General features: G+C 42.5%; 1 protein-coding gene across 6 annotated transcripts in view; it reads left to right on the forward strand.

Annotated features, from left to right (window-relative positions):
• Nucleotides 1-23,631, forward strand: part of TBCK (TBC1 domain containing kinase) — a 433,115-nt gene that overhangs the window by 365,536 nt on the left and 43,948 nt on the right. For all 6 annotated transcript variants that reach the window (XR_004540453.1, XM_033956547.1, XM_033956522.1 and 3 more), the window contains exon 25: nucleotides 16,735-16,891. Coding sequence is in view for 5 of the 6 variants with exons in the window: in XM_033956547.1 (XP_033812438.1) it covers nucleotides 16,735-16,891 (157 nt within the window). In the remaining variant the exon portion in view is untranslated. The remainder of the gene's footprint in view (nucleotides 1-16,734; nucleotides 16,892-23,631) is intronic.

Consider the following 23,631-nt stretch of genomic DNA (forward strand, 5'->3'; position numbering starts at 1 on the left):
ATAATAAACATATAAAAACTCAATTGGATGCTAATAAAATTCAGATCAAATCATATCAAATACTAAAAACATATGTATATACAGTACAGAAACATGTATGTGTATATATACAGGAATATATAGAGATAAATATACAGGTACCGTATTTTTTGCTCTATAAGATGCACCTAGCTATAGAGGAGGAAAAGCCAAGAAAAAAATTCTGAACCAAATGGTGTACCCTGTCCCCCTTGTGGTGGTCTAATGGCAGGCCAGGACAGGGCACAGGGCAGGCAAGCAGACATAGTGGCAGACAGGCAGGAACCCCCTCCCCCCCGGTACCTTTTTTAATCCCAGCGGCTGCCTCCTGTCCTGATGTTTTCCAGCAACGGCAGAGCAGCGCACAAGGCAGGCGTGAGCTTTTCGTGTGCCTGCCTGGGCCCATGCCGCTCACTGAATGGCTTCCATTAGTTCTCATGGGAGTCGTGAGAACTGACGGCAGCCATTCAGTGAGCGGTGAGGGACCAGGCAGGGGCACAAAAAGCTCGCGCCTGCCTTGTGCTCCACTCTGCTGCTGCCAGAAGACACCAGTACAAGAGGCAGACACCGGATTTTAAAAAAGGTACCGGGGGGGCTGTATTCACTCCATAAGACGCACCCTTATTTCAACCCACTTTTTTGAGGGGAAAAAAGTGGGTCTTATGGAGCGAAAAATACGGTATACAGTATATAGATCTATCTATCTAGATATGTACAACCATGTGAAAAAATTAGGATAACCCCTTAAAATATTCAGTTCTTTCTTAAGAAATGTCCAAATATCGATGTCAAATTTTTTTTTATTTATCTCTGGAAAAGAAAGTGATGTAATTGCAGGTAAACAACAAAATTTTCCTTGATTTACTCATGAAACAAAAGATATCCACAAAAATATATATTCTAACTGAGGAATAAATTAGGACACCCCCACTTATCCTCCCACTTAAAGTGCTCAAATCACACACAGGTGTATCACATCAGGTGCAAACGATTAGAGCATCGTTACTCAGCATTTTGAAGGAGGTTTGCCCTACTTAAACCTCAGACATTTACCACCTCTTTTATGAAACCGTGCTAGCGTTTTTTATTGCAGAGAGCTGCGCTGAATGGCCCGCACTGCTTCCGACGCTCATTGAGTTTGTATGAGTGTCGGGAGCAGTGCGGGCCATTCAGCGCGGCTCCCCGCACTAAAAACTGCTAGCGTGGTTTCATAGAAGAGGAGGTTAGTTTGATGTGTTAATGACTTGTATTTCCATGTAAGTCAACCAACAAATATGATTTTTTACACATTCTTAGTCTTAATCAAGTTGGATTTAGTAAATCTAATATGTATTTCTGAACATGACAGACAATAAATTAAGTGGATTCAAGCAGTGCCCATTATATGCCAGAAAAATGTCAATCCTGGATGCCTTGACAGATGTATCTGGTGCCTGGACCCCATGTGTGAAGCCTCTGCAAGGATGTTCCCATCGGCTAGAAAAATGATAAGCCTGGCATTCAGGGCAGAATTAAGCCATAGGGAAACTAGGTAGTTGCCTAGGCTAAAATATTTAAAAGGAGCCTTCTTGCAAAATTTTGTCCTGATAAATCACGTGCTGGCAGAAAGAATAGTGGAGGGAGAAAGAAAAGTAGGGCTGCCCACAGAGGCCTGTCTATACCAGGGGTGGGCAACTCCAGTCCTCGAGGGCCAGCATCCAGTCAGGTTTTCAGGATTTCCCCAATGAATATGCATGAGATCTATTTGCATACAGTGCTTTCAATGCATATTCATTGGGGAAATCCTGAAAACCCGACTGGATTCCGGTCCTCGAGGACCGGAGTTGCCCACCCCTGGTCTATACCCACTTCCCCAGTGCACTATGATGTCAGAGGAGGGGCGGGAATGCGGCGGAGGAAGCAGCGCCGAAGCAGCGCAGGGATTGCTGGCATCGTGATCCCGCTGCGGGCTGCTTCGTAGGTGGTGCGGGGAGGCCAGGGGGCGAGCGGTCCTTCGGGGTGGGTCGGGGCATCAGGCCTTCAGGGCGGGGCAGGCAGGCAGGCAGGCCTTCAAGGGGGAGGGGGTGATAGGCAGGCAGGCCTTCAAGGGGGGACAGGCAGGCCTTCAAAGGGGGGACAGGCCTTCAAGGGGGGGGACAGGCAGGCAGGCCTTCAAGGGAGGGACAGGCCTTCAAGGGGGGGACAGGCCTTCGGGGGGTGCAGGCCTTCAAGGTGGGGGGGATAGACCTTCAAGGGGATCAGGCAGGCAGGCCTTCAAGGAGGGGGACAGGAAGGCAGGCCATCAAGGGGGGGGCAGGCCTTCAAGGGGGGAGCAGGCCTTCAGGGGTGGGATGCAGACCTTTAAGGGGGGGACAGGCCTTCAGGGAGGGGGAGCCCTGGTGTAGAAATACACGGAGGGAATGGGGTGGTTCAGAGACGCGCATATGCCGGACTTTGGGTGGGAAGAAATAATGGGTCTGAAAATAGAGAAGAGGGAGAAAGATGATGGATCATGGTTTTTAGAGAGGGAAGGAACAGAAAGGGAGAGAAGTTGGACACAAGGGATGGTGTGGAGGGGGGGATAGAGATACTGGATAGGAGGGTAGTTGGGAAAAGAAAGGGAGAGATGGTGGACCTTGGGGTGGTGGGGAAGGAGGGAGAGATGCTGTATGAAAGGGTAGTTAAGAAAAGATGGATCTGTGGAAGGAGACGAAAAAAGGAAAGATGCCAGACATCCTGGGGAGGGAAGGGAAACGTGGAGGACAGAGATGGCAGATGGATGGTTAGCATGCAAAAAGAAGGAAGGAAGGAGACCCTGGCAAGCAAGTTATCAGAAGACAACCAGAGTCTTGGACCAACAAGATTTGAAAAATAACCAGACAACAAAATGTAAAAAAAACTAATTTTATTTTCTGTTTTGTGATTACAATATGTCAGATTTGAAATGTGTATCCTGCCAGAGCTGGTGATAGACCGCAAACGTGAGCTAGGATTTAACAGAGAGAGGAAAAGTCCTTTTTGTTTCTTTATTTTACTTACACCACAGCGCCAGTGTGGTTAGGAGAAGCCAAAGGGAGGTGAGAAAGCTATAAAATAAACCCACCAGGATGTTTGAAAAACAAACAAACAAACACCCAATTGGGCAGGAAAGTTGAATCGAAAAACCAATTCAATAGGCTGAATCGAATCGAATATATATATATATATATATATATATATATATATATATATATATATATTTATTTATTTATTTTTTTTCTTGAATCAGGCAGCACTAGTTTGCGCTACTGTCTTAGACTTTAGGACCTGGGATTGGAGAGAGATGGCATCCTCAGTACCTTATAATGCAAGTGAAACGAGGATTTGGTCAGATTTTTGAAGGGTCTGCAGAAGAAAAATATTGTATAGGCCGGGGACATGAGACAGCAGGAAACGGGAACTTTTCTTCCTTCTATTTTTGTGAATGGCAAGGCTGAGGATGTCAGAGAGTTCAGTTAAAATATGTGCTTTATAAGAAAATATAATAATGTGTTTTATAAGTTTATAAGCATTGCTGGCCTACCCAGTGAGGTGTTCCTAATGGTGGTGGTGGTGGCAGCGTGTCAATGTGTTGAGAGAAAGAGGTAGTCTGGGAAATTCTGCTGAGCAAACTCCGGGCCCATTTCCACCCCCCAGTTAGTCCACTCCACTCAACTGGATCACACACTGAGTGGGTCTTTGGGTGTTGTGCCTGGGTAGTTGTTTTGGGATCTCTTCCAGTGGATTGTCAGTATCTCCTTATGGTCCAAGGAAGGAAACTTTGTTAACCTTAGCATTGACCTTCAGAATATGTTTGTAACAGCGCTGCTTGTGTGGCATTAGGCTATGTAGTGATCGAAAGAAAAAACCAGACCTTTGCACATTTTTGCACTATATGGTGGGTGTATGAGGAGATTCTCATTTCCTGCACAGCTAAGTCCTTGTGAAGTTACCTTATTCTTTCTGTATCTGTTTGGAAGGAAAGATCTAAGCTTAAAAATGAAGTGGCCAGAAGTTATGGTAAAAGCAGATAGCGTTGCTGATTTTAAGAAAGGTTTGGACAAATTCCTGGAGGAAAAGTCCATAGTCTGTTATTAAGACATGGGGGAAGTGTCTGCTTGCCCTGGATCGGTAGCATGGAATGTTACTACTCTTTGGGTTTTGACCAGGTACTAGTGACCTGGATTGGTTACCATGAGAATGGGCTACTGAGCATGATGGACCATTGGTCTGACCCAGTTAGGCTATTCTTATGTTATGTTCTCATCTGTAGGGGCCTTTGTTCTCACTTCTTATTTTAATGTATTTTTTTTCTGGGAACTTATCAATGTTTTTTAGAATGGGAACAAAAATGGAAGAGAATTAATGTGTGGAATGGGGGGGGTTTACTAATTTCTTCAGCTAAATAATTAAATCCACCTCAACCAGACATAGGAGAACTCACGCACCATTCACACACCCTCCATCCAAAATCATCAAAAGAAAAAAAACTGTTCAACAACCTCCTAACACTCGACCCCCAACTCTACAACCTATTGACCTTGACCACAAACTACAAAATCTTCAAAAAAGAAATAAAAACCCTTCTATTCAAAAAACACATAAAACCGAACTAACACAATCAGAACTGTCCCAAGCATCACCTGCAACTACTCCATATGTACTTCTGATGTCATGACAATTCAGACATAATTTATGTTATGTTTGGAATAATGGTTACATATATGAGGTTCAATAAAAGAAAATTTTCAGTGCCTGTTTCTATTATGACCATTTATGGTTATTACAAAAAATATTTTTTTACATGGGGGGGTGTCAAAAAATGATGGGCCCCGGGTGCCACATACCCTAGGTACGCCATGGGATAATGTAACTAGTTTTGCCTGTTGGGCAGGAAGGGGGTTGCAGGTGTTGGGACAATTAATGATGCAAGCCTTTTTTACTCCCTTCGAAGCACTATATGATGAATATGGGATTGATCGTACTGATTTTTATTACTATCAATTGCAAGGCTTCATGCATAAAAGAGTGGTTCCTGATTGGAAATCAGGGGATCAGGTCCTAGTAAAGATTTTTCATGATGAGGCTGGAGTGGGCCTGATCTCCTGACCTTACAGAGTTGCTAAGCAGCTACAAACAAAAATTTGATGGGAATTAAGTTGGACCCTAGCTCCTGGGAGGGTTTATATGCTAATTTGTTAAAATTGGTTCTATAGCGTAAACTATATTGAACGTGGCTACAAAATGCTGTTCCAGTGATATTACGCTCTTTGGTGAATCTTTGGACATAGCGCGGACTTTTGGAGAGGCTGCGCGATGGATGGCTCCTTTGCTCATATTTAGTGGGACTGCATCACAGTACAATGCTTTTGGGGAATGATAGCACAGTTGTTTTAGGAACTTCTCCACAAGCCAATACCTTTCTTCTCAATGGATCACCCCACTTGCCTGCAGGAAGATGCCTCTCAGTTGATCACTTCAGTAGACTGCAGCGCGGCTGTGCCTAGGTGCTGCTTGGAAGCTGGCTGAGCCCCCCCAGCAAGGATCAAGTTCTTGCCAAAGTTGAACTTTTTGTATTTAATGTCTAAATTGACTGCTATCAAAAGAAAAAAGATTCAGTGAGTTGTTTTCAAACTATATGGAAGCCATATAGGCTATGGCAGGGAATATCTTAGGGACTCTTTGTTCTTTTCTGATGGAACTGATAAATTTGTGGGTTGGGAGGGGGATAGGGGGATTGAGAGGGGTGTTTTTGTCCTTTTGGGTGGCTGGTATCCTTTGCTATATGGAGTTTTTCTTTATTGTTGGCATTCAGCCTGGGTATGTCATGCTGCATAATCAGATAACTTTTACAGCACTATAGGAATACATATATATTTGCTGTCCAGCATTATTACCTCAGGGCTCTATCTTGTCTCCTCTCTTATTCAATCATTTTCTAAGTCCCTTGGCTACTGTTATGCAAGATTTTGACATTAGCCACTATTTTTATTCAGATGATGTGACTCACCGCCTTTACAAACTTGTTTGCACTCGTGGCTAACTGGCTTTTTAATCATCATCTAAAACTAAATCCATAAAATACAACAGTGTGTTGGATTAATAGCCAAAAGGAGCACCCCTCTGCGATTCCATTTCTATTTAACTCTTTCATTACACCTTTTGACTCTTCATTTTATTAGGGACTGTAATTGACTCAGAACTTTCATTTACTTCTCAAATTTCTAATGTTATAAAATTTGGACTTTATGAGCTTTTCCTAGTTACCTCTCCCACAAAACTTCTTAAAGGCACTGATTGATGAGTTTTTTTTATTTCAAAATTAGACTGTTGTGCTATAATTTACAAGGGGATTCCTTTATTACTACTAAAATGCCTTCAAACATTACAAAATATAGCAGCCTGCTTCTTATGCCAAGCCCATAAATTTGATCCTTTTCATCCACTGTTGAATTGTTTACATTGGCTTCCAGTAATGTTTCATTTTCAATTTAAGGTTCTCACGTTAGCCTGTAGGGCTCTGTATGAGGGAGCCCCAGATATCTGGTATCTGCAGTTATTCCTTATGCCCCATAACACACTCTACAATCATTTTAACAATCACCAACTGGTGCTCCCCTGGCTTGCTTCTGCAAGGTTGAAATCTACTAGACAGAGCACATTTTTCTTCTTTGCAAACTTTCTATGGCACAGTCTTCCCCTGACGTTACAAGCCAAAATGTCCATTCAGAATTTTGAAATAGCGCAGAAAATGCCCCTCTCTCATTTAGCCTTGGGCTCAGACAAATAACTCTTTATACTTCATAGTGCACAAGAATGGCACAGAAGATTGGAGGTCTATTCTGGATTTGAAGTCAGTAAATGAGGCCCTAAAGTTACCTCACTTTCGCATGCAGACAGTCTGCTCCATTATAGCGGTGATGGCTCTGGGAGAGTTCCTTGTCTCTCTTTATTTAACGGAGGCGGTTTTTCACATCCCCATCTTTCCAGATCCCAGGAAATATCTAAAATTCCACGTTCTGCAGCAACATTTCCAGTTTGTGGCATTCCCTTTCAGATTGGCCACGGCTCCCCATATTTTTACCAAGGTGATGGTGGTTGTAGCAGCCCACCTGTGCAAGATGGGCATCTAGGTGCATCCTTACCTGGGTGATTGGTTGATCAGGGCCCCTTCACAAAAGGAAGGTGAGCATGTGGTGCAGCAGATGGTGAATCTCCTCTAGAACCTGGGTTGAATAATCAACTTCTGAAAGATTATTTCTGAAAGATACTTTAGCCAACTCAATGTTTAGAATATCTGAGAGTCCATTTCAACACGGTTCAGGGACGTGTTTTTCTTCCCGAGCCACACAAATAGAAGCTCAAGAAGCAGTTCTTAGAAATCCTGGCTCTACGGAGCCCAATGATCTGGCGCTACCTTCAGGTGCTGGACTCAATGGCAGCCTCCTTGTAAGTTGTTCCCTGGGCAAGAACTCCTATGCACCCACTCCTGTACTCTCTTCTATCCCTGTGGTTTCTGCAATGCCACTCTTTACAGATGCTGCTCCCCTGGACCTCGAGAGCAAAGTGCAGCTAGCACTGGTAACTCCAAGGGAATGCCCTGTCAAAGGGGATGCCTCTCAGGATCCACGAATGGGTGGCCCTCATGACTGATGCCAGCCTGAGCAGGGGAGGTGCCCACTGCTGCGGTCTCCCCCTCCAGGGCAAGTGGACCCCATTGGACAGCAAGTAGTTCATAAATCTAGAGAATGACACGGGGGGAAAAAATTTGGTCCCATCCAAACGGTTTCAACAAAGGCAGATCTTGTTTGACAAACTTGCTGCACTTCTTCAAGGAAGTAAACATGCAGATAGACAAGGGCAACCCGGTCGACATTGTATATCTGGATTTTCAAAAGGCATTCGACAAGGTTCCACATGAACGACTACTTCGGAAAATTGCGAGCCATGGAATTGATGAAATACTCACGTGGATTAAAAACTGGCTGGAGCATAGGAAACAGAGAGTGGAGGTAAATGGACAATACTCAGACTGGTAAAGCTTCACCAGTGGGGTGTCGCAGGGCTCATTGCTTGGACCCATGCTCTTCAACATCTTTATAAACGATCTATCTGGACATTGGTACAATGAATGAGGTGATTAAATTTGTAGACGATACGAAGTTATTCAGAGTAGTGAAGACAAAGGGGAATTACAAAGATCTGCAACATGATATAATCAAGCTCGAGAAATGGGCATTGACATGGCAAATGAGGTTCAACGTGGATAAGTGTAAAGTCGGTAACAAAAATCTCATGCACAAATACAGGATGTCCGGGTTGGTTCTTGGAGACACCTCCCAGGAAAGAGACTTGGGAGTTCTGATCGACAAGTCAATGAAGCTGTCCGTGCAATATGCGGCGAAAAGGGCAAACAGAATGCTAGGAATAATAAAGAAGGGGATCACGAAGAGATCGGAGAAGGTTATCATGCTGGTGTACCAGGCCATGGTGTGCCCTCAACTGGAATACTGCATCCAGCACTGGTCGCCATACATGAAGAAGGACATGGTACTACTCGAAAGGGTCCAGAGAAGAGTGACTAAAATGGTTAAGGGGCTGGAGGAGTTGCCATACAGTGAGAAACTGTGCCTCTTCTCCCTTGAAAAGAGGAGATTGAGAAGGGAATGATCGAAACATTCAAAATACTGAAGGGAATAGACTTAGTAGATAAAGACAGATTGTTCACCCTCTCCAAGGTAGGGAGAACAAGCGGGCACTCTCTAAATTTAAAAGGGGATAGATTCCATACAAACGTAAGGAAAGTTCTTCTTCTCCCAGAGAGTGGTAGAAAACTGGAACGCTCTTCCAGAATTTGTTATAGGGGAAAACACGCTCCAGGGATTCAAGACAAAGTTCCTGCTAAACTGGAACGTATGCAGGTGAGGCTGGACTTATTTAGAGCATTGGTCTTTGACCTGGGGGCCGCCGCGTGAGCGGACTGTTGGGCACGATGGACCACTGGTCTGACCCAGCAGCGGTAATTTTTATGTTCTATGAGCTCAGTCCTTGTCCCTGCCCCACGAGCTTGGTCGCTGTCCCTGTGAGTTCAGTCCCCGTCTTCACCCCGTCCCCTCAAATTATCTGATCCCATCTCCACAAGCCTCAAATAGTTATGATTTTATATTGAACTTATTTTATTAAAGTATAAAAAGAAAAAATATTCTGTACAATTGTCATTTTATAAACACAAATAATATAGAACATGGATCAACAAAACCCCTGTCTTCTCTCCCCTTCACAAGTAACCCTTCCACTGTCAAGAAAACTGAATAAACCAAATTACTACAGAATGCTACACAGAAAAATCATGCTTACATAATACCACGATCACAAATGACCGGAATAGTATTATGGGAGTGCAGTTAAGGCAACTTCCCCTTAGTCAGAGAGAGCCCTAAGCCAACTAGAAGCTAAAAAAAAGCACAGCCTGGGCTTTACAGTCCCCAGTTATGTCTAACAACAGCTCTAGCAGGATATATATTTCAAATCTGATTTATTCTAATCACAAAATAGAAAATAAAAATTATTTTTTTTTTTCTACCTTTTGTCGTCTTGTCATTTTATTCTTCAAATCGTGTTGGTTTCAGGCGCTGGTTTCTGTTTTCTTTTGTATTGCCTTAACACACTTGCCAGGGTCTCCTGACCATTTGACATTTCTTCTTTCTCCATGCTCACCATCTATCTTCTGTCTCTATGTATGTATTGTTTCCCATGTTCAGCATCTCCCTTCCCTATGTCTCCTATATGTCCCTTTCTAGTATTTCCCCTGAGCCCATCTCCCTGCCTTCATCATCTCATCATTCTATGATCCCCTCTCCCTGTGTACAGTATCACTCCTCTATATCTTTATGCCCCCTAACTCCAGCACCTTCCTTCTGTGTTCTTATTCTCCCCCAGGTCTAGCCATCTTATTTCTGTGTCCATATACCCTTCCAAGTTTCTCATCTTCCAACCATCTCAGAAAAACACATGATGAGACTCTTGGGTTACATGGCCTCCACAGTCTATGTTACTCCTTTTGCAAGACTTCATCTCAGAATAGCTTAGTGGTCTCTGATGTCTCAATGATCTCAAGCTCTCGATCCCTTTTCCCAGAAGATTACTGTCACACCATCACTGTGTTAGTGTCTTCAGTGGTGGATGAAGTCTTCCAATCTTTCCAGAGGGCTCTTATTTCAAATACCGCTGCATCAGAAAGTTCTGACCAAGGATTCCTCCATGTATGCTTGGGGTGCCCATCTGGACGGTCTCCAGATACAGGGCCACTGGTCGGTTCAAGAACAGAAACTCCATATCAATCTATTGGAACTCAGAGCAGACTGCAATGCTCTGAAAAAGTTTCAACCCAGTATATCCAATCTTGTGCTCCTTGTTCGCACAATCAAGTCGTGATGTATTACATAAACAAACAAGGAGGCACGGGTTCTCTAACTTTCTGTCAAGAGGCCGCAAAGATTTGGAACTGGGCAATTCCTCGGAACATCTTTTTGAAAGTGGTCTATGTTCAAGGAGAGTAAAACACTCTTGCTGACAAACTAAGCAGTTATCTTTTGCCACACGAGTGGACGCTTCACTCCAAGGTTAATGTCAGGTTTTCTCCCTTTGGGGAACTCCTCAGATAGACCTGTTTGCATCCACTATCAATCACAAACTGCCTCAATTCTGTTCCAGGCAATCCTCTCATCATCGGCTGGAGGCAGATGCTTTTCTCCTGAATTGCACAGACAAGTTTCTCTGTATATTCCCTCCAATTCAACTCATTCTTAAGACACTGGTCAAACTCAAACAAGAGTCAGTCATCATGATTCTAATAGCTCCTCGGTGGCCCAGGCAACCATGTTTTTTCCTTCTGCTTCAACTCATGGTCAAAGATTCAATACCTCTGCAGATCTTCCCATCTCTTCTCGTTCAGAGTCAAGGGTTGCTTTTACATCCCAATCTGCAGTCGTTATATCTGACAGCTTGACCTCAACAGTCAATGATTTTTCTGATCCTGTCAGAGCCATTTTAGATGCATCCAGAAAATTTTCCACTCAGCAGTGTTACCAGCAGAAGTGGACATGGTTTTCAGCGTGGTGTTCTCTTCTTCATCATGATGCTTCATCCTCCTCCATTTCTTCGGTGTTGGGATACCTTCTACATTTATCCAACTCAGGTTTTAAGACTTCAGTCATAGTTCATCTTCAGTCAGAGTTCATCAGTGCATTCCATATTCAGATCAACAACAAATCTCTGGCTTTGCATCCTCTTGTTTCTAGATTTATGAAAGATCTTTTCAACATCAAACCACCTTTCAAACCACCTGCGGTGGCTTAGGATCTTAATGTTGTTCTCTCCAGACTAATGAAGCCTCCAGTTGAACCAATGTCGTTGGCTCATCTTAAATTCCTCATTTGGAAAGTGGCATTTTTAATCTCCATCACTTCTGCATGTCGAGTAAGTGAGCTTCAGACCTTTTAGTGTTTCACCATGATAAGGTGCTTCTCTGCACTCATCCAAAATTCCTACCAAAAGTGGTCTCGGAGTTTCATCTCAACCAGTCTATCATATTACCAGTTTTCTTTCTAAAACCTCATTCACAAACTGGTGAGACAGTCCTTCATACCTTCAATTGCAAATGAGCTTTGGCTTATTATTTACAAAGGACTCAGTCTCACAGAACATCTCCTCAACTGTTCAACTGGGCAAGCCTATAAGCAAGGGAACTGTTTCCACATGGCTGGCAGCTTGTATTTCTTTTTGCTTTGCTCAGGCTGCAGCTAGGGAACCATGTCATGGCACATAAAATCCAGGCTACACTCCCATTGATGAAATCTGCAAAGCAGCTACTTGGTCCTCAATGCATACCTTCACCTCTCACTACTGTCTGGAATCTCCAGATATGGTGCTCATTTCGGCCAAGCAGTTTTACAAAATTTATTCTCTTAATTGGCCAACTCTCCCTCCATCCCATTTCAGTAAGCTAGGGAGTCCCATATGTGAGAATATGCTGCCTGCTTGTCCTAGGACAGTGGTAGGCAAACTCATTAGTCAAAAGAGCCAAAGATCAACAGTACAACGATTAAGATTTCTTTTGAGAGCTATACCCCACACCTGCTTGCGCTACGATGGCTATGTCAACTCGACTGACACCCCGCTCACCTGCACGTAGTCGAAATTGATTTGTGGCAGGGCCTAGAGAATGACACGGGGAAAAAATTTTATCTCCAGCCCAGCTCCGTCCCTGCGAGTTTGGTCCCCGCAAACCATCTAATCTCATCCACACAAACCTCGAACTTATTATATTAAAGTATAAAATGAAATAATATTCTGTACAATTGTCAATTTATAAATCAGCGTCTTTTCCCAACTCTCTCTTCCCCATTTCCCTTCAGCGTCCTCAGCCCACTCTCTCCACTTCCCTTCAGCGCACGCACATAAAAACAAGCAAGCAATTTTATATCATTTTTATTCTATTCATTCATAGAAATTAAAGTCTAAATAATGCCAGTCACATAACAAAACATGATTTTACAAAAATAATTGCCTGCACAGTCAAGCCTTTGATTACTCCTGAGCCTATCCCCTTTTAACTTCATCCTATGCTCTCTCATTGCAGAGTTTCCTTTCTTTTTTTTTAATGTATATCTTTATTGAATTTTCAAACTACGATTGTGCAACAAGTAATTCATATACATAAAATATTACAAGACAAGCACAATAAACTTTCAGACATTAATGTACAATTATATTTTCCCCCACCCTCCCACCTAATATTCAAATAAAATAAAACCTTCAAGAAACTATCCATAAATTCCCTGAATCAAATTCCAATGCAAATCCCTTCCTCCACCCTGGATGTGTATGTTTACAGGTCAATGAAATAAAATCAGTTATCATTCCTTACAAAATTTAGCCAGCGGCTCCCAAACATCCATAAAATTTCTGTAGATTTCTGTAAATTTTGCAGTTTCCTTTCAAATGAAAGAGACTCGACTCATGCGCATTTACATTAAATGTCTCTATCATAACTCCCCTCTCCCGCCTTTCCTTCAAAGTATACAGATTGAGATCTTTAAGTCTATCCCCATACAAGTAATTCAATTTTGAAGATCTTGGTATGAATATATACTTGAGTGATATTGATTTAGTTCTTTCCTTTTATTTGTGGCATTCCTTTATTTATTTTGATTTTATTATATTTGTAAGCCACATTGACCTTTTCCATATTGTGAGATATCAAGATTTTAATAAATATACACATTTAACAGCACTGAGATTCAAACAACATATATTACATTGTTGGTAAAATATTAATGAAGCACCTAATAAGCATGCATTAGAACATTCAAATAACATAGATATGATGCTAAATGTAGTTCACTACCTTGGAACCCATCTTCAAGCTGTGACTGCATCAAAAGCTTTTCTGAAGTCTACACAGACCACATGCAGTCCATGCCCTCAATCCAGTTCTCTGGTTACCCAGTCAAAGAAATAGATTCATTTGGCAAGATCTCCCTTACCATGTTACCACCTCAGATTTTACAACCCACTGGATTGTAAAAAGTTTCTATCTTTTCTTCAGCAGTATCTTCATTACTTTTCCTGTTACCGAGGTAAGGTTTATTGACTTGTAGTTTTCATTATTCAGCTGCTTATGCTATGCAAATGCTTCACATATATCTGGATGAGGCTGCCCATGAAATTGTAATGAGGTAAAGTATGGAGTAATTTTTTTATTTTTTATGTTTTTCTACTAAATATAATCAATGCATGTTGCAATCTATGTAAAGAAAATCAGCATAACATCCTCTATAATCAGTAACAGTGCATCTTATTCAAATTTTTAATAATGATGATTAAATAGAAGTGCTCAAATCCTGAAAATACCTCCGCTTGTTCAGAAAAAGAAATATGAAGATTTGGTGGGATATAAGACTGAATATAATATAGCAAAATAACACAAAAGGAGATTACAGACAGTCCCTGGGTTAAGAACAGGTTATCTTTTTTTTTTTTTAATTGTTTATTTATAACAAAGAATCGCACACCAACACAGCAGTACAGTACCAAAACAGTACCGTCAAACAATCAACAGAATAGCAAACCCCTCTGAAAACAACCCACCCACCCACCCCCAGGTTATCTTTTTAAAGCTGTTCTTAAGTCAGATTTGTATGTAACTCAGGACTTGTAGATTTTAAGATTCTTGCTGCTTACCTCTGCTCCCAGCTAACAAAAGGGCCAACTGTCTCCAACCAGTGTTCCCTCTAAGGTACAACATACACAACCACACACTGTTCTTAATGTGGCCATGCACCATTCCTTAATCTGCTACTGGGGAAGTATAGGAGTCTATGTCACTGGAAATACTGCTCAGTGAAATCAAATGAAGTCACAAGTGCGTTCTTAAGTATGAGTCGTACTTCAGTCAGGCGTCTGTAACTCAGGGACTGCCTTTATGCTTTTTGAATACATTTAGCTAAATTGTATACAGTAAATGGTAATTTGCTGATGGTACGGTTATTGTAATTTTGTGTAGCACTACCAGATGTACCAAGCATTTTACAGGCACATATAATAAACAATGCTTTTAAAAGCTTGAAATCTAATAAAAGCTCAACATACACAGACTAAATATATGGAAAGGCTTTTAAGATGAGCAGCGCCAGTTTCAGGGGGGGGGGGGGGTGAAGCCTTACAATTCCTGCTTAAAATTCTGATTCATGTATACTTATAAATTGTTAAAAAGAAAAACCTGTTTGATACGCAATTGATGAGATGGAAATAAAGTGCCTTGCTTTATAAGACATTGTTAGTGCAGGAAGCCAAAACGCATTGCAGTAACATTCCACTGTGGGTTTGCAGAAAGCCTCATAACAGGGAGTCCTATTATAAAAGTGGCTGTTCTTGCCTGGGTTGTGGTACAAAGACAGCGATTCTTTGGCTAAACCACCTTTCATTAAATATGTTGGCAGAAGCAGCGGGGGCTTTTCAGTTTTGCTTAGTGAAGTCTCCCACAAACAAATTTATGGCTTGTAATCTTTGCAGTAAACAAATATATATTATTTCCTGTTTTGTAAACATCTTCGTACTGAAATTGTTGAAATGCTACAATGGTAACTGGGGGGGGGGAGTCATGGGCCAATACAATTATCCTGAGTGAAAGTAAATGCCTTAAATCTGGTGAAAGATTAAGTTAATCACAGCTTAGTCTACAGTGCAGTAACAGTCCTAGAATACAATGCTTTGTCAAAGATTGCTATCCTTTTTAATAGTCCGTAGGCCTCCTTTTCGAAAGGATTTTCCTATGGGAACAAAATTTCTTTACAAATCAAACTCCTCCCTTCATGTTTTCATTTTGTTCCCTCCTTCATCTTTGTTCTTGTTCTGCAAGGTACTAAAACCTCATGGATTATTTTGTTGAACAGGGTCAGTGCAGAGATGAGCCTAGCATATTGTAACCTTGGTTTAAAAAGTCTTTATGGGATTGAAATATTGGTCTGCCCTGCATCCTTAAATCTACTGTGATATTGTTTTTAGTGTCACTTTTGGGTGTGTTTTGCTTTTTTTTTTTTTATTGGACTCACAACTTGTTTGGTCATCTGCATTCAATTTAGTAGTGAAGAGGTCTTTATTTCTTCACTTTGTCATAAAAACAAACGAACACGGCTCTTTGATATCCTTCGAACCCAATGAGATCATAAAACGGGCAACAAATGAAGGGGCTCTTTTACTAAAGCCTAGCATGTACTAATATAATTAACATACACAGTATAGTCCAGTGATTTGAAACTCGCCGCCCGGGGACCGCATGCGGCCCACCAAGTACTATTTTGAGACCCTCGGTATTATAAGGAATGATTCATTATGGAAAAATTGTGCCTTAAGTGTCCGGCGGTCGTGTTCTGGAACATTGCCCGCCTCACTGCTGTAACCTCACACAAGCGCTTTCCTGCGTCTATATGCGAGTGTCCTCTCCACTCCACCTCATGTGCAGGAAAGCGCTTGCGTGAAGTTACAGCAGTCAGGCAGGCAACGTTCCAGAATGTAAGGTAACCATTAGAGGCGGTGCAGCTTGTGCATGTGTCTGGTGCTGGAGGAGGTGAGAGCTGAAGGCGGTTGCGGACGTGACCGCTGGACACTTAAGGCACAAGTTGTCCATAAAGACTCATTGTTTATAATACCAAGAGCCTCAAAATAGTTGGTCCAAAATCTTGTCTCTTGCAGTTGATACTTTGATAGTTTTTCACTTTCTGCATGTTGCACTGCTTTCAGCTGTATAGAGCTGAAATTATCAAAAGCAATTAAGGAAAGATTTATAAATATTTTCTTAATTGCTTCTGATAATTTCAGATAATCCACATTTTGGATTTGTAGGTACTTACCTTATGCAAAGTTGTCATATTTTTAATCAGACATTAACAATTTTTTCTGCAGCCCTCCAAGTACCTAAAATCCAAAATGTGGCCCTGCAAAGGGTTTGAGTTTGAGACCACTGGCGTAGTCTATGTATTTTGTTCCTGTTAGCGATGAAACTTCGATTCCAACTTATTTTCTACACTGCCGTTTGAATTCTCTCAGAAATCTGTCATTAAGAACAGATTTTTGTTATACCTATCACTGCCCTATTTGCCGTTTGTGTGTGGGTACAGAGCAATATCGATTTATATCTCCTTGACTGCTCATTCTCAGCTTTAATCGTGGACACATTCCAGGAAGCATCAACATCCCCTTTGCGTCTGCATTCACAGCTGAAGGCGATCTAGTCCAGGGCACCGCCACAGCCACACTCCAGAGCTTCAAAGGAAGAGTTATTGTGATAGTGGGACACATGCACCATATAGCAGAGGTACGGCTAGGCCAAACCAAACCTGGAGTTGATATCACTTTTATTAATAAGTGGTACTATAATAGCTAGATATCTTGTAATTGTAAAATGTGGTGTTTCTTGTTTTCAGTGTTTGTAAGAACATCTCAGACAATAAATGCTATAAGTGTATTAATATACATTGTTTGTAATACAAGCTAAATGGATGAACTTTTCTGATTGACTTGCAGGGTTTGATATGCAGTACTCCCCCCCCCCCCCCCCCCATATTCGCGGAGATTCCGTTCCAGGAACCCCCGCGAATCTTGAAAAACCATGAATACGGTTTTTCATGGGGAGACTGGAGAGGGCAACGGGAGAGGCAGGAGAGAGCAGCCGGCGAGTGAAGGAAATCACTCGCTGTATCCTCCGACCGCCTCTTCCTGCACTAAAGTCGGGCCTTACCAATCAGGAATTGCGTGTCAAAGCAGCTCCTGATTGGAACGGCCCGACTTTAGTGTAGGAAGAGGCGGTGGGAGCATACAGTGAGTGATTTCCTTCACTCGCCGGCGCTCCGGCTGCTCTCTCCTGCCTCTCCAGCTGTCCTCTCCTGGTCGGCGGTTCGCGGTCGTAAAATACCGCGAATGACTGGGACCGCGAACCACCGACCGCAAATGACCGGGGGAACACTGTAGTATATGTTGTTATGACCACATCCTTGGCCACTGATTGGTGGAACATTCCTTCAGGCAAACTGAAACAAGCTTATCCTAAAGCACCTGAAGGTGTAGTCCAGACTGAGTTGCTAGCAAATGATGAACCTTTGTTTTATGTTGTTTATTTTTCTTGGGTCTTCAAAAGGGTAATTGCCTACATTAAACTAAACTAAACTAAATCTTGGGTTTATATACCGCATCTTCTCTACAATGTGGAGCTCGGCACAGATTACAGGAGTTGGGATGGGAACGGAACTCCAATGGAATTATAGAAATAAGTATAAAGAGAGGTTAGGGCTTAGAGTACCATTTTGGAGAATAGCCAAGTTTTCAGATGCTTACGGAATAGTTGAAGGGAACTCAAGTTACGAAGAGGGGAAGTAAGATTATTCCAGAGCTGAGTGATTCTGAAGGGGAGGGAAGACCCTAGTTTACCAACATTCACATATGCCCTAATGCACATAAATATTTAGAATACTAGTAGTTACGTCTGTGTGTGTGTGTGTGTGTGTGTGTGCACATATACCTGTGTAAGTGCTATCGGCACCTAAGGGCTCCTTATACAAAGGTGCGATAGCGTTTTTAGCGTGCGATAAAATGCTGCACGCGCTAGCCGCTACCGCCTCCTTTTAAGCGGGCGGTAATTTTTCGGCTAGCATGCGCTGTAGCTAATCCTGTAGCTAATCCTGTGTGCACGCTAAAAACGCTAGCGCACCTTTGTAAAAGGAGCCCTAAGTGTTATTCTGTAAATACCCGTGTAACTTATAAAGTAGGTGTTTGCAAGGGGGGGGTGTACACAGGGTGGATCATAGGTGGTGCTCCCACTTATGCACGTAACTTACAAAATACCGTTACGAGCATCCCTGCCATATTTAGATATCCAGCTCAATGACTGGTGTAACTGCAGATTCCTAAATGTTTGGCTTGCTGATACCAGGTTATGCTACTATTCTATAATGCAGCAATTTCCAACCCAGCCCTCAGGTTACCACCTAGTCCCTTCAGGTTTTCAGGATATCCACGATGAATGTGCCTGAGATAGATTTGCATGCACTGTCTCAATTGCATGCAAATCTAACTCATGAATATTCATTGTGAATATCCTGAAAACCCGAAGGGATTAGGTGTGCTCCAAGGAGTGAGAGGGACACAGGTAAGCCTGGCAGAAAGCTGCCCCTTTAAGGCCCCACTCCTACCCTACGAAGCAGGCTTCCCTTCCCTCGTTATTTCTCTTAGACAGGCTGGGTACAGAAACCAGCTTTCCTGACTGCCAGGATTGGACCAAGAGTGCAGTCGTTGCCACAGAGAGAATTAAGAGCTGGGGCAGAACTGTAGGATCTGCTGGGGAGGAAAACACCCTCAATCTCCCTGGGAGGAAGGTTCATACATGCTTCTTGCCAGGGCTTCTGATTGCTTCCAAGTTCCACCTGGGAGTGAGTTGGCATCTCTCACAACGGAGCTGCCTGAGACAGAGAGCAGAATGGAGTGGGAGCCCTCAGCACAGCCCATTCCCGTACCTGCTGATAATTCTCCTGATTATATGAAGCTGTCTTGAAGATACTTTCTGGATTCTTTTTATCTGTTTTATACTCTGGTCTTTTGGCCACTGAATAATAATTGCCTGTTTGAAATAGCTATAAGCTTTGTGGAACTTCTACACCCTAACCTGATCTATTAGCTAGGAGAAAGGGATTCATAGGTACAACCTTGCCAAAAATTCAGTTGCCTAAGTTTTTAATCATCTGAGAAGGTAATTGGATTGTCTTTCAGACATGGATGTAGAAGAGAACCTAAACTGTGTAGTGGATGAGCTGGAAAATAAGTGTCTATTAAATGCTAGAAATGATCATTGGGGGGGTGGGGGGGGGGGCATCGACCAGACGCTGAGATCGGGCTCTCTCTGCCTCGGGAGTATTAATTGCAAAAAAAAAAATGCCCCATAAGAGGAAAGGGAGCATTAAAGCGCTAGCTTCCTCAACGCCTATGCTCCCAGCTCGTCAGCAGACGATTGAGCAGTTGTTACCTGGTATCTGCATTCAGCGAGGCGATGCAATTCCGGCGGTGGGAGAGAGTAGAGAAGGCTCGAGCCCACACGGAAATGAGATCTCACTTTCGCCTTCTTTCACCAAACCACCTCCCTGTCCAGCTGAATCTTCTGCCTTGGCAATAGGAACGGAAAGTGTTGCCGAAGTTGCACATGGAGTTCTTAGGGGGGAAGCGCCCAGAGCAGATGAGCTTCTGCCGATGGTGACCAACGTTGGGCAGTTTATTCCCTCCGGGGAGGTGACGCTAGCAGCGATTTGGGGACTGCTACAGAAGATGGACTCTGAGGCAACGAAGACTTCCACAAAGGTACAAATGTTGGCTAGTAAGATGGACAATCTAACCAAGGCACTGGAACATTCAAATATTGAGGCAAAAAATATTTTCACGGAAGTAAAAACAGAAGTGAAATCCCTTGTGGACTTTAAAAATGCTGCAATTAAAGACTCAGTGACTTTGCATCGTAAACTTGATAATATAGAAAACTTTAATCGAAGGCTGAATGTTAGGATTCTGAATTTCCCCAAAGTACCCGGGATATTAGCTTATGATATGTTTAAGAAATATTTAGTGGAAATCTTAAAAGTATTCCCCAGATAATATTCCTCCTTTGAATAAAGTTTATTATTTGCCTTCTTCACCAAAAAACCGGGAAGCAATGGGGGTTGAAGAACAGACTCCACAATTGGATTTAAATAATATTTCAGCCATCTTAGAGGAATCTATCACAGATACGACTCAGAGAATGACACTAATGGTTTCCTTTATTTTCCAACAGGACATTGACTCTTTTATGAAACTTTACTTTCGTATCTCTAGAGAATTGTTCTACTGTAAAAAGATATGGGTGTTCCTGGATGTAACTAAGGTTACCCAGGAAAGGAGGAAACTTTTCCTAGCAATGCGACAGGACACTAGGGCTTTGGGGGCGTCCTTTTTTCTCGCATATCCCTGTAAATGTATTGTTAAATATGCTCAAGTTAAGTATGTCTTCTTTCAACCAGAGCAGTTAAGATCTTTTCTGGAGCTGAAGAAAATAGCTGCTGCTGTATAGGTGATTAATGGAATTTAGAATGCAGAATGTTATATTATGACCTTTCATGGTATTTTTTTGTAATATGATTGATTAGCTTCTCATTTACTTGCTTAACCCCCCCTTAATAGCTTTTTGTGGTCTAAGAAAGCATATCCGTATTGCCTCTTTATTTTTTTGTTATTGTAAAATGTGATATTGAACATTTGAACAATTATTCTTGCTGTATTTTCCTAAGCAAGATGTATTTTCTTGTAAAGGTATAAAACTAATAAATAATAAATTTTTTTAAAAAAGAAATGATCATTGATGCCAGCAATGTTGGATAAATCTGTTGCAGTAAGATGGTTAAGCAGCTGGGCACATGATGGAAGGACTTTGCAGATGGCAGACTACACAAATGATGTAATTTAATAGTAATTCATTGAAATCCAAAAGCATATTTTTAATCACTGAATTCAGTTGCCAGTTGTCTAAGATGTGTTAAGTTTTACATATTGATACTAGTTTTTAAAAGAATGACAATGTGAACAAAGTTTATCCCGATCCCTTCAGGCTCTGTGTCTGTTCCCGCCCCATCCCTATGGACTGTCCCCATCCTACAGATACCATCCCTGTGTCATTCTCTACTTAAGAGTCATCAGACCAGAAAATTCACAAAAGCTGAGTGGAGAATATAAGACAAGGCAGGGAGAGGGGAGAGACTCTTAGGAAAAGTCATACAGTACTCCCACGATATTCGCGGGGGTTCTGTTCCAGGAACCCTTGCGAATATCAAAAAACTGCAAATGCAGTTTTTCGCCTGGGAAGGCAGGAGAGGGCAGCTGGAGAGGCAGGAGAGGGCAGCTGGAGCGCCGGCGAGTGAAGGAAATCAGTCGCGGTATGCTCCGACTGCCTCTTCCTGTGCTAAAGTCAGGCTTCACCAATCAGGAGCTGTTTTGACACGTAGCTCCTGATTGGTGAAGCCCGACTTTCGCACAGGAAGTCCAGTCGGAGAATACCGCGAATGACCGGAACCGCGAATGACCAGGAGAACACTGTATTTCTCCAGTGTGTATCCAGTAACCCCCCTCCCCCAACACACACAGTATTATTAGGTGTTTGTGTTCATTTTGTTAAAATCTGAAGCTCTACAACTGATATACAAATTGTTGATTTCCCATGCCCCCTCTGTCACTGGGCTTCTCTAGCAACTTTGGGCTAGATTCACTAAGCCCACCGATCCTACCCAGTCTGTGGGCAATCCGAGGCAGGCCAATTGATCCATAACGCACCCTCATGCAAATGGAGGCGATCAGAGGCACGGCCCTCACCAACGACATGGGTCGTTGGAGAATGATCCCAATGCGTGCACAGACCATCTACTTTAACTGTAGATGGTCTGCGCATGCGTTTGCTGTCTGGGGAATGGGAATGGATCAAATAAACCTTTTACACAATGTACATTCAATGGAAGAACCTCTGATTTACTCCAATTTATCTCGTAACCAGAAAATTCACCAAATCGATCAACAAATTCCAGTAAATGCGGGATGGTTGATTCAGGATTTTTCAAATGAAGCAAAATATCATCTGCATAAGCCGAAACCTTATAATCCTGACCTGCATATGGAATTCCCTGTATCTCCTTTGCCTGCTGAATAGCCAACAACAAGGGTTCCAAAACAATATCAAAAAGCAAAGGAGATAAGGGACATCCTTGTCTAATTCCCTTCCTCAGACAAAAACGTTCAGAGAATGTATTATTAATATATAATCTGGCTGAGGGGGAACTATATAAGGTTTGAATCATTTGAATAAATACGGAACCTATCCCAAACCAATTCATTGCTTGGTACATAAAAGTCCATTCTACACGATCAAGTTGCCAGTTTCTTTTAAACAGCAATTCTTCGCACCAGCGAGCACGACAAGCCAGCAACTGATGCATGCTGTTTCTGCCAGCCTCACAACCTTCCTTCTGACATATTCCCACCTATGCAGTAACAGGAAGTTATGTCACAGGAAAGGTGGTGTGCAGCTGGCATGAAAACTATGGGCTCCTTTTACGAAGGCGCGGTAGCAGTTTAACGTGCATAATACCATGCGCTAAACCACCGGCCGCACTAGCTGCTACCACCTCCTCTTGAGCAGGCGGTAGTTTTTAGGCTAGCGTGTGATGAAAAGTCGCGCGCACTGAAGCCACTAACGCGGCTTCGTATATGGAGCCCTATGTGTCAGTCGCTGGCTACTCATTCTCGCTGCCGGCGAAGAACTGGTCTTTTAAAAGGTATGCGGGGGGCTCAGTTTTTGGGGGGGGTTTTAATTAATCAATTTGCCAAAAGTGAAAATCTGTGAATCGGACAGCCCTGTTCCTCACCCTTCTCCCTGAGCACAGTTTTCAGGGGCACCATTTGATTTGTCACCTTAGCAGACTACTCTGAGCTACCCCTGGGGGGTAAGCACTGTCATGGGAGGGGCCAAGAGGAAAAATGTTATGCCTGGAGAGAGGGGGGGTTATATTTAAAAAAAATTCTGCCTGTGGATGAGCTCAGAAAAAAGTGCTGCCTGTTTGGGGTGGGGCGGGTGAGAAAAAATGCTGCTTATTTGTGGTACGGGGATGGGAGGGAGAGAGAAAAAGATGTTGCCTGTTTGGTAATTAGTGATTTACTTCTTTTATTCACTAACCATGGACATCCAAAGAGAATGAATTAGCATGTGGTGTTTGATCCTGCTGTAGTCCCCATACTCTTCTCTTAAATCTTTATTGTCTAATTACCATATATTTTAGGCTTTTCAGTACTGCACATTTTAGTTTGAAATACATTACCTGGCATTTCACAGTCAAGTGATCAGGGGCTAATGAGTAGCAAATATGACAGCTTTGAGAAATTGGTTTGGAGTGCCCTGAGGATCAAGCAAGCTTGAAAATGTTCCTTGAAATGCAAAAGGTTGAGAAGCATTGTATTAAAACAAAAGGAAAGTTAATTTTATAGTAACCCTTTCTTTCA

The sequence above is a fragment of the Geotrypetes seraphini genome, chromosome 1, assembly GCF_902459505.1.
Source record: "Geotrypetes seraphini chromosome 1, aGeoSer1.1, whole genome shotgun sequence".
In the NCBI taxonomy this organism is placed as follows: domain Eukaryota; kingdom Metazoa; phylum Chordata; class Amphibia; order Gymnophiona; family Dermophiidae; genus Geotrypetes; species Geotrypetes seraphini.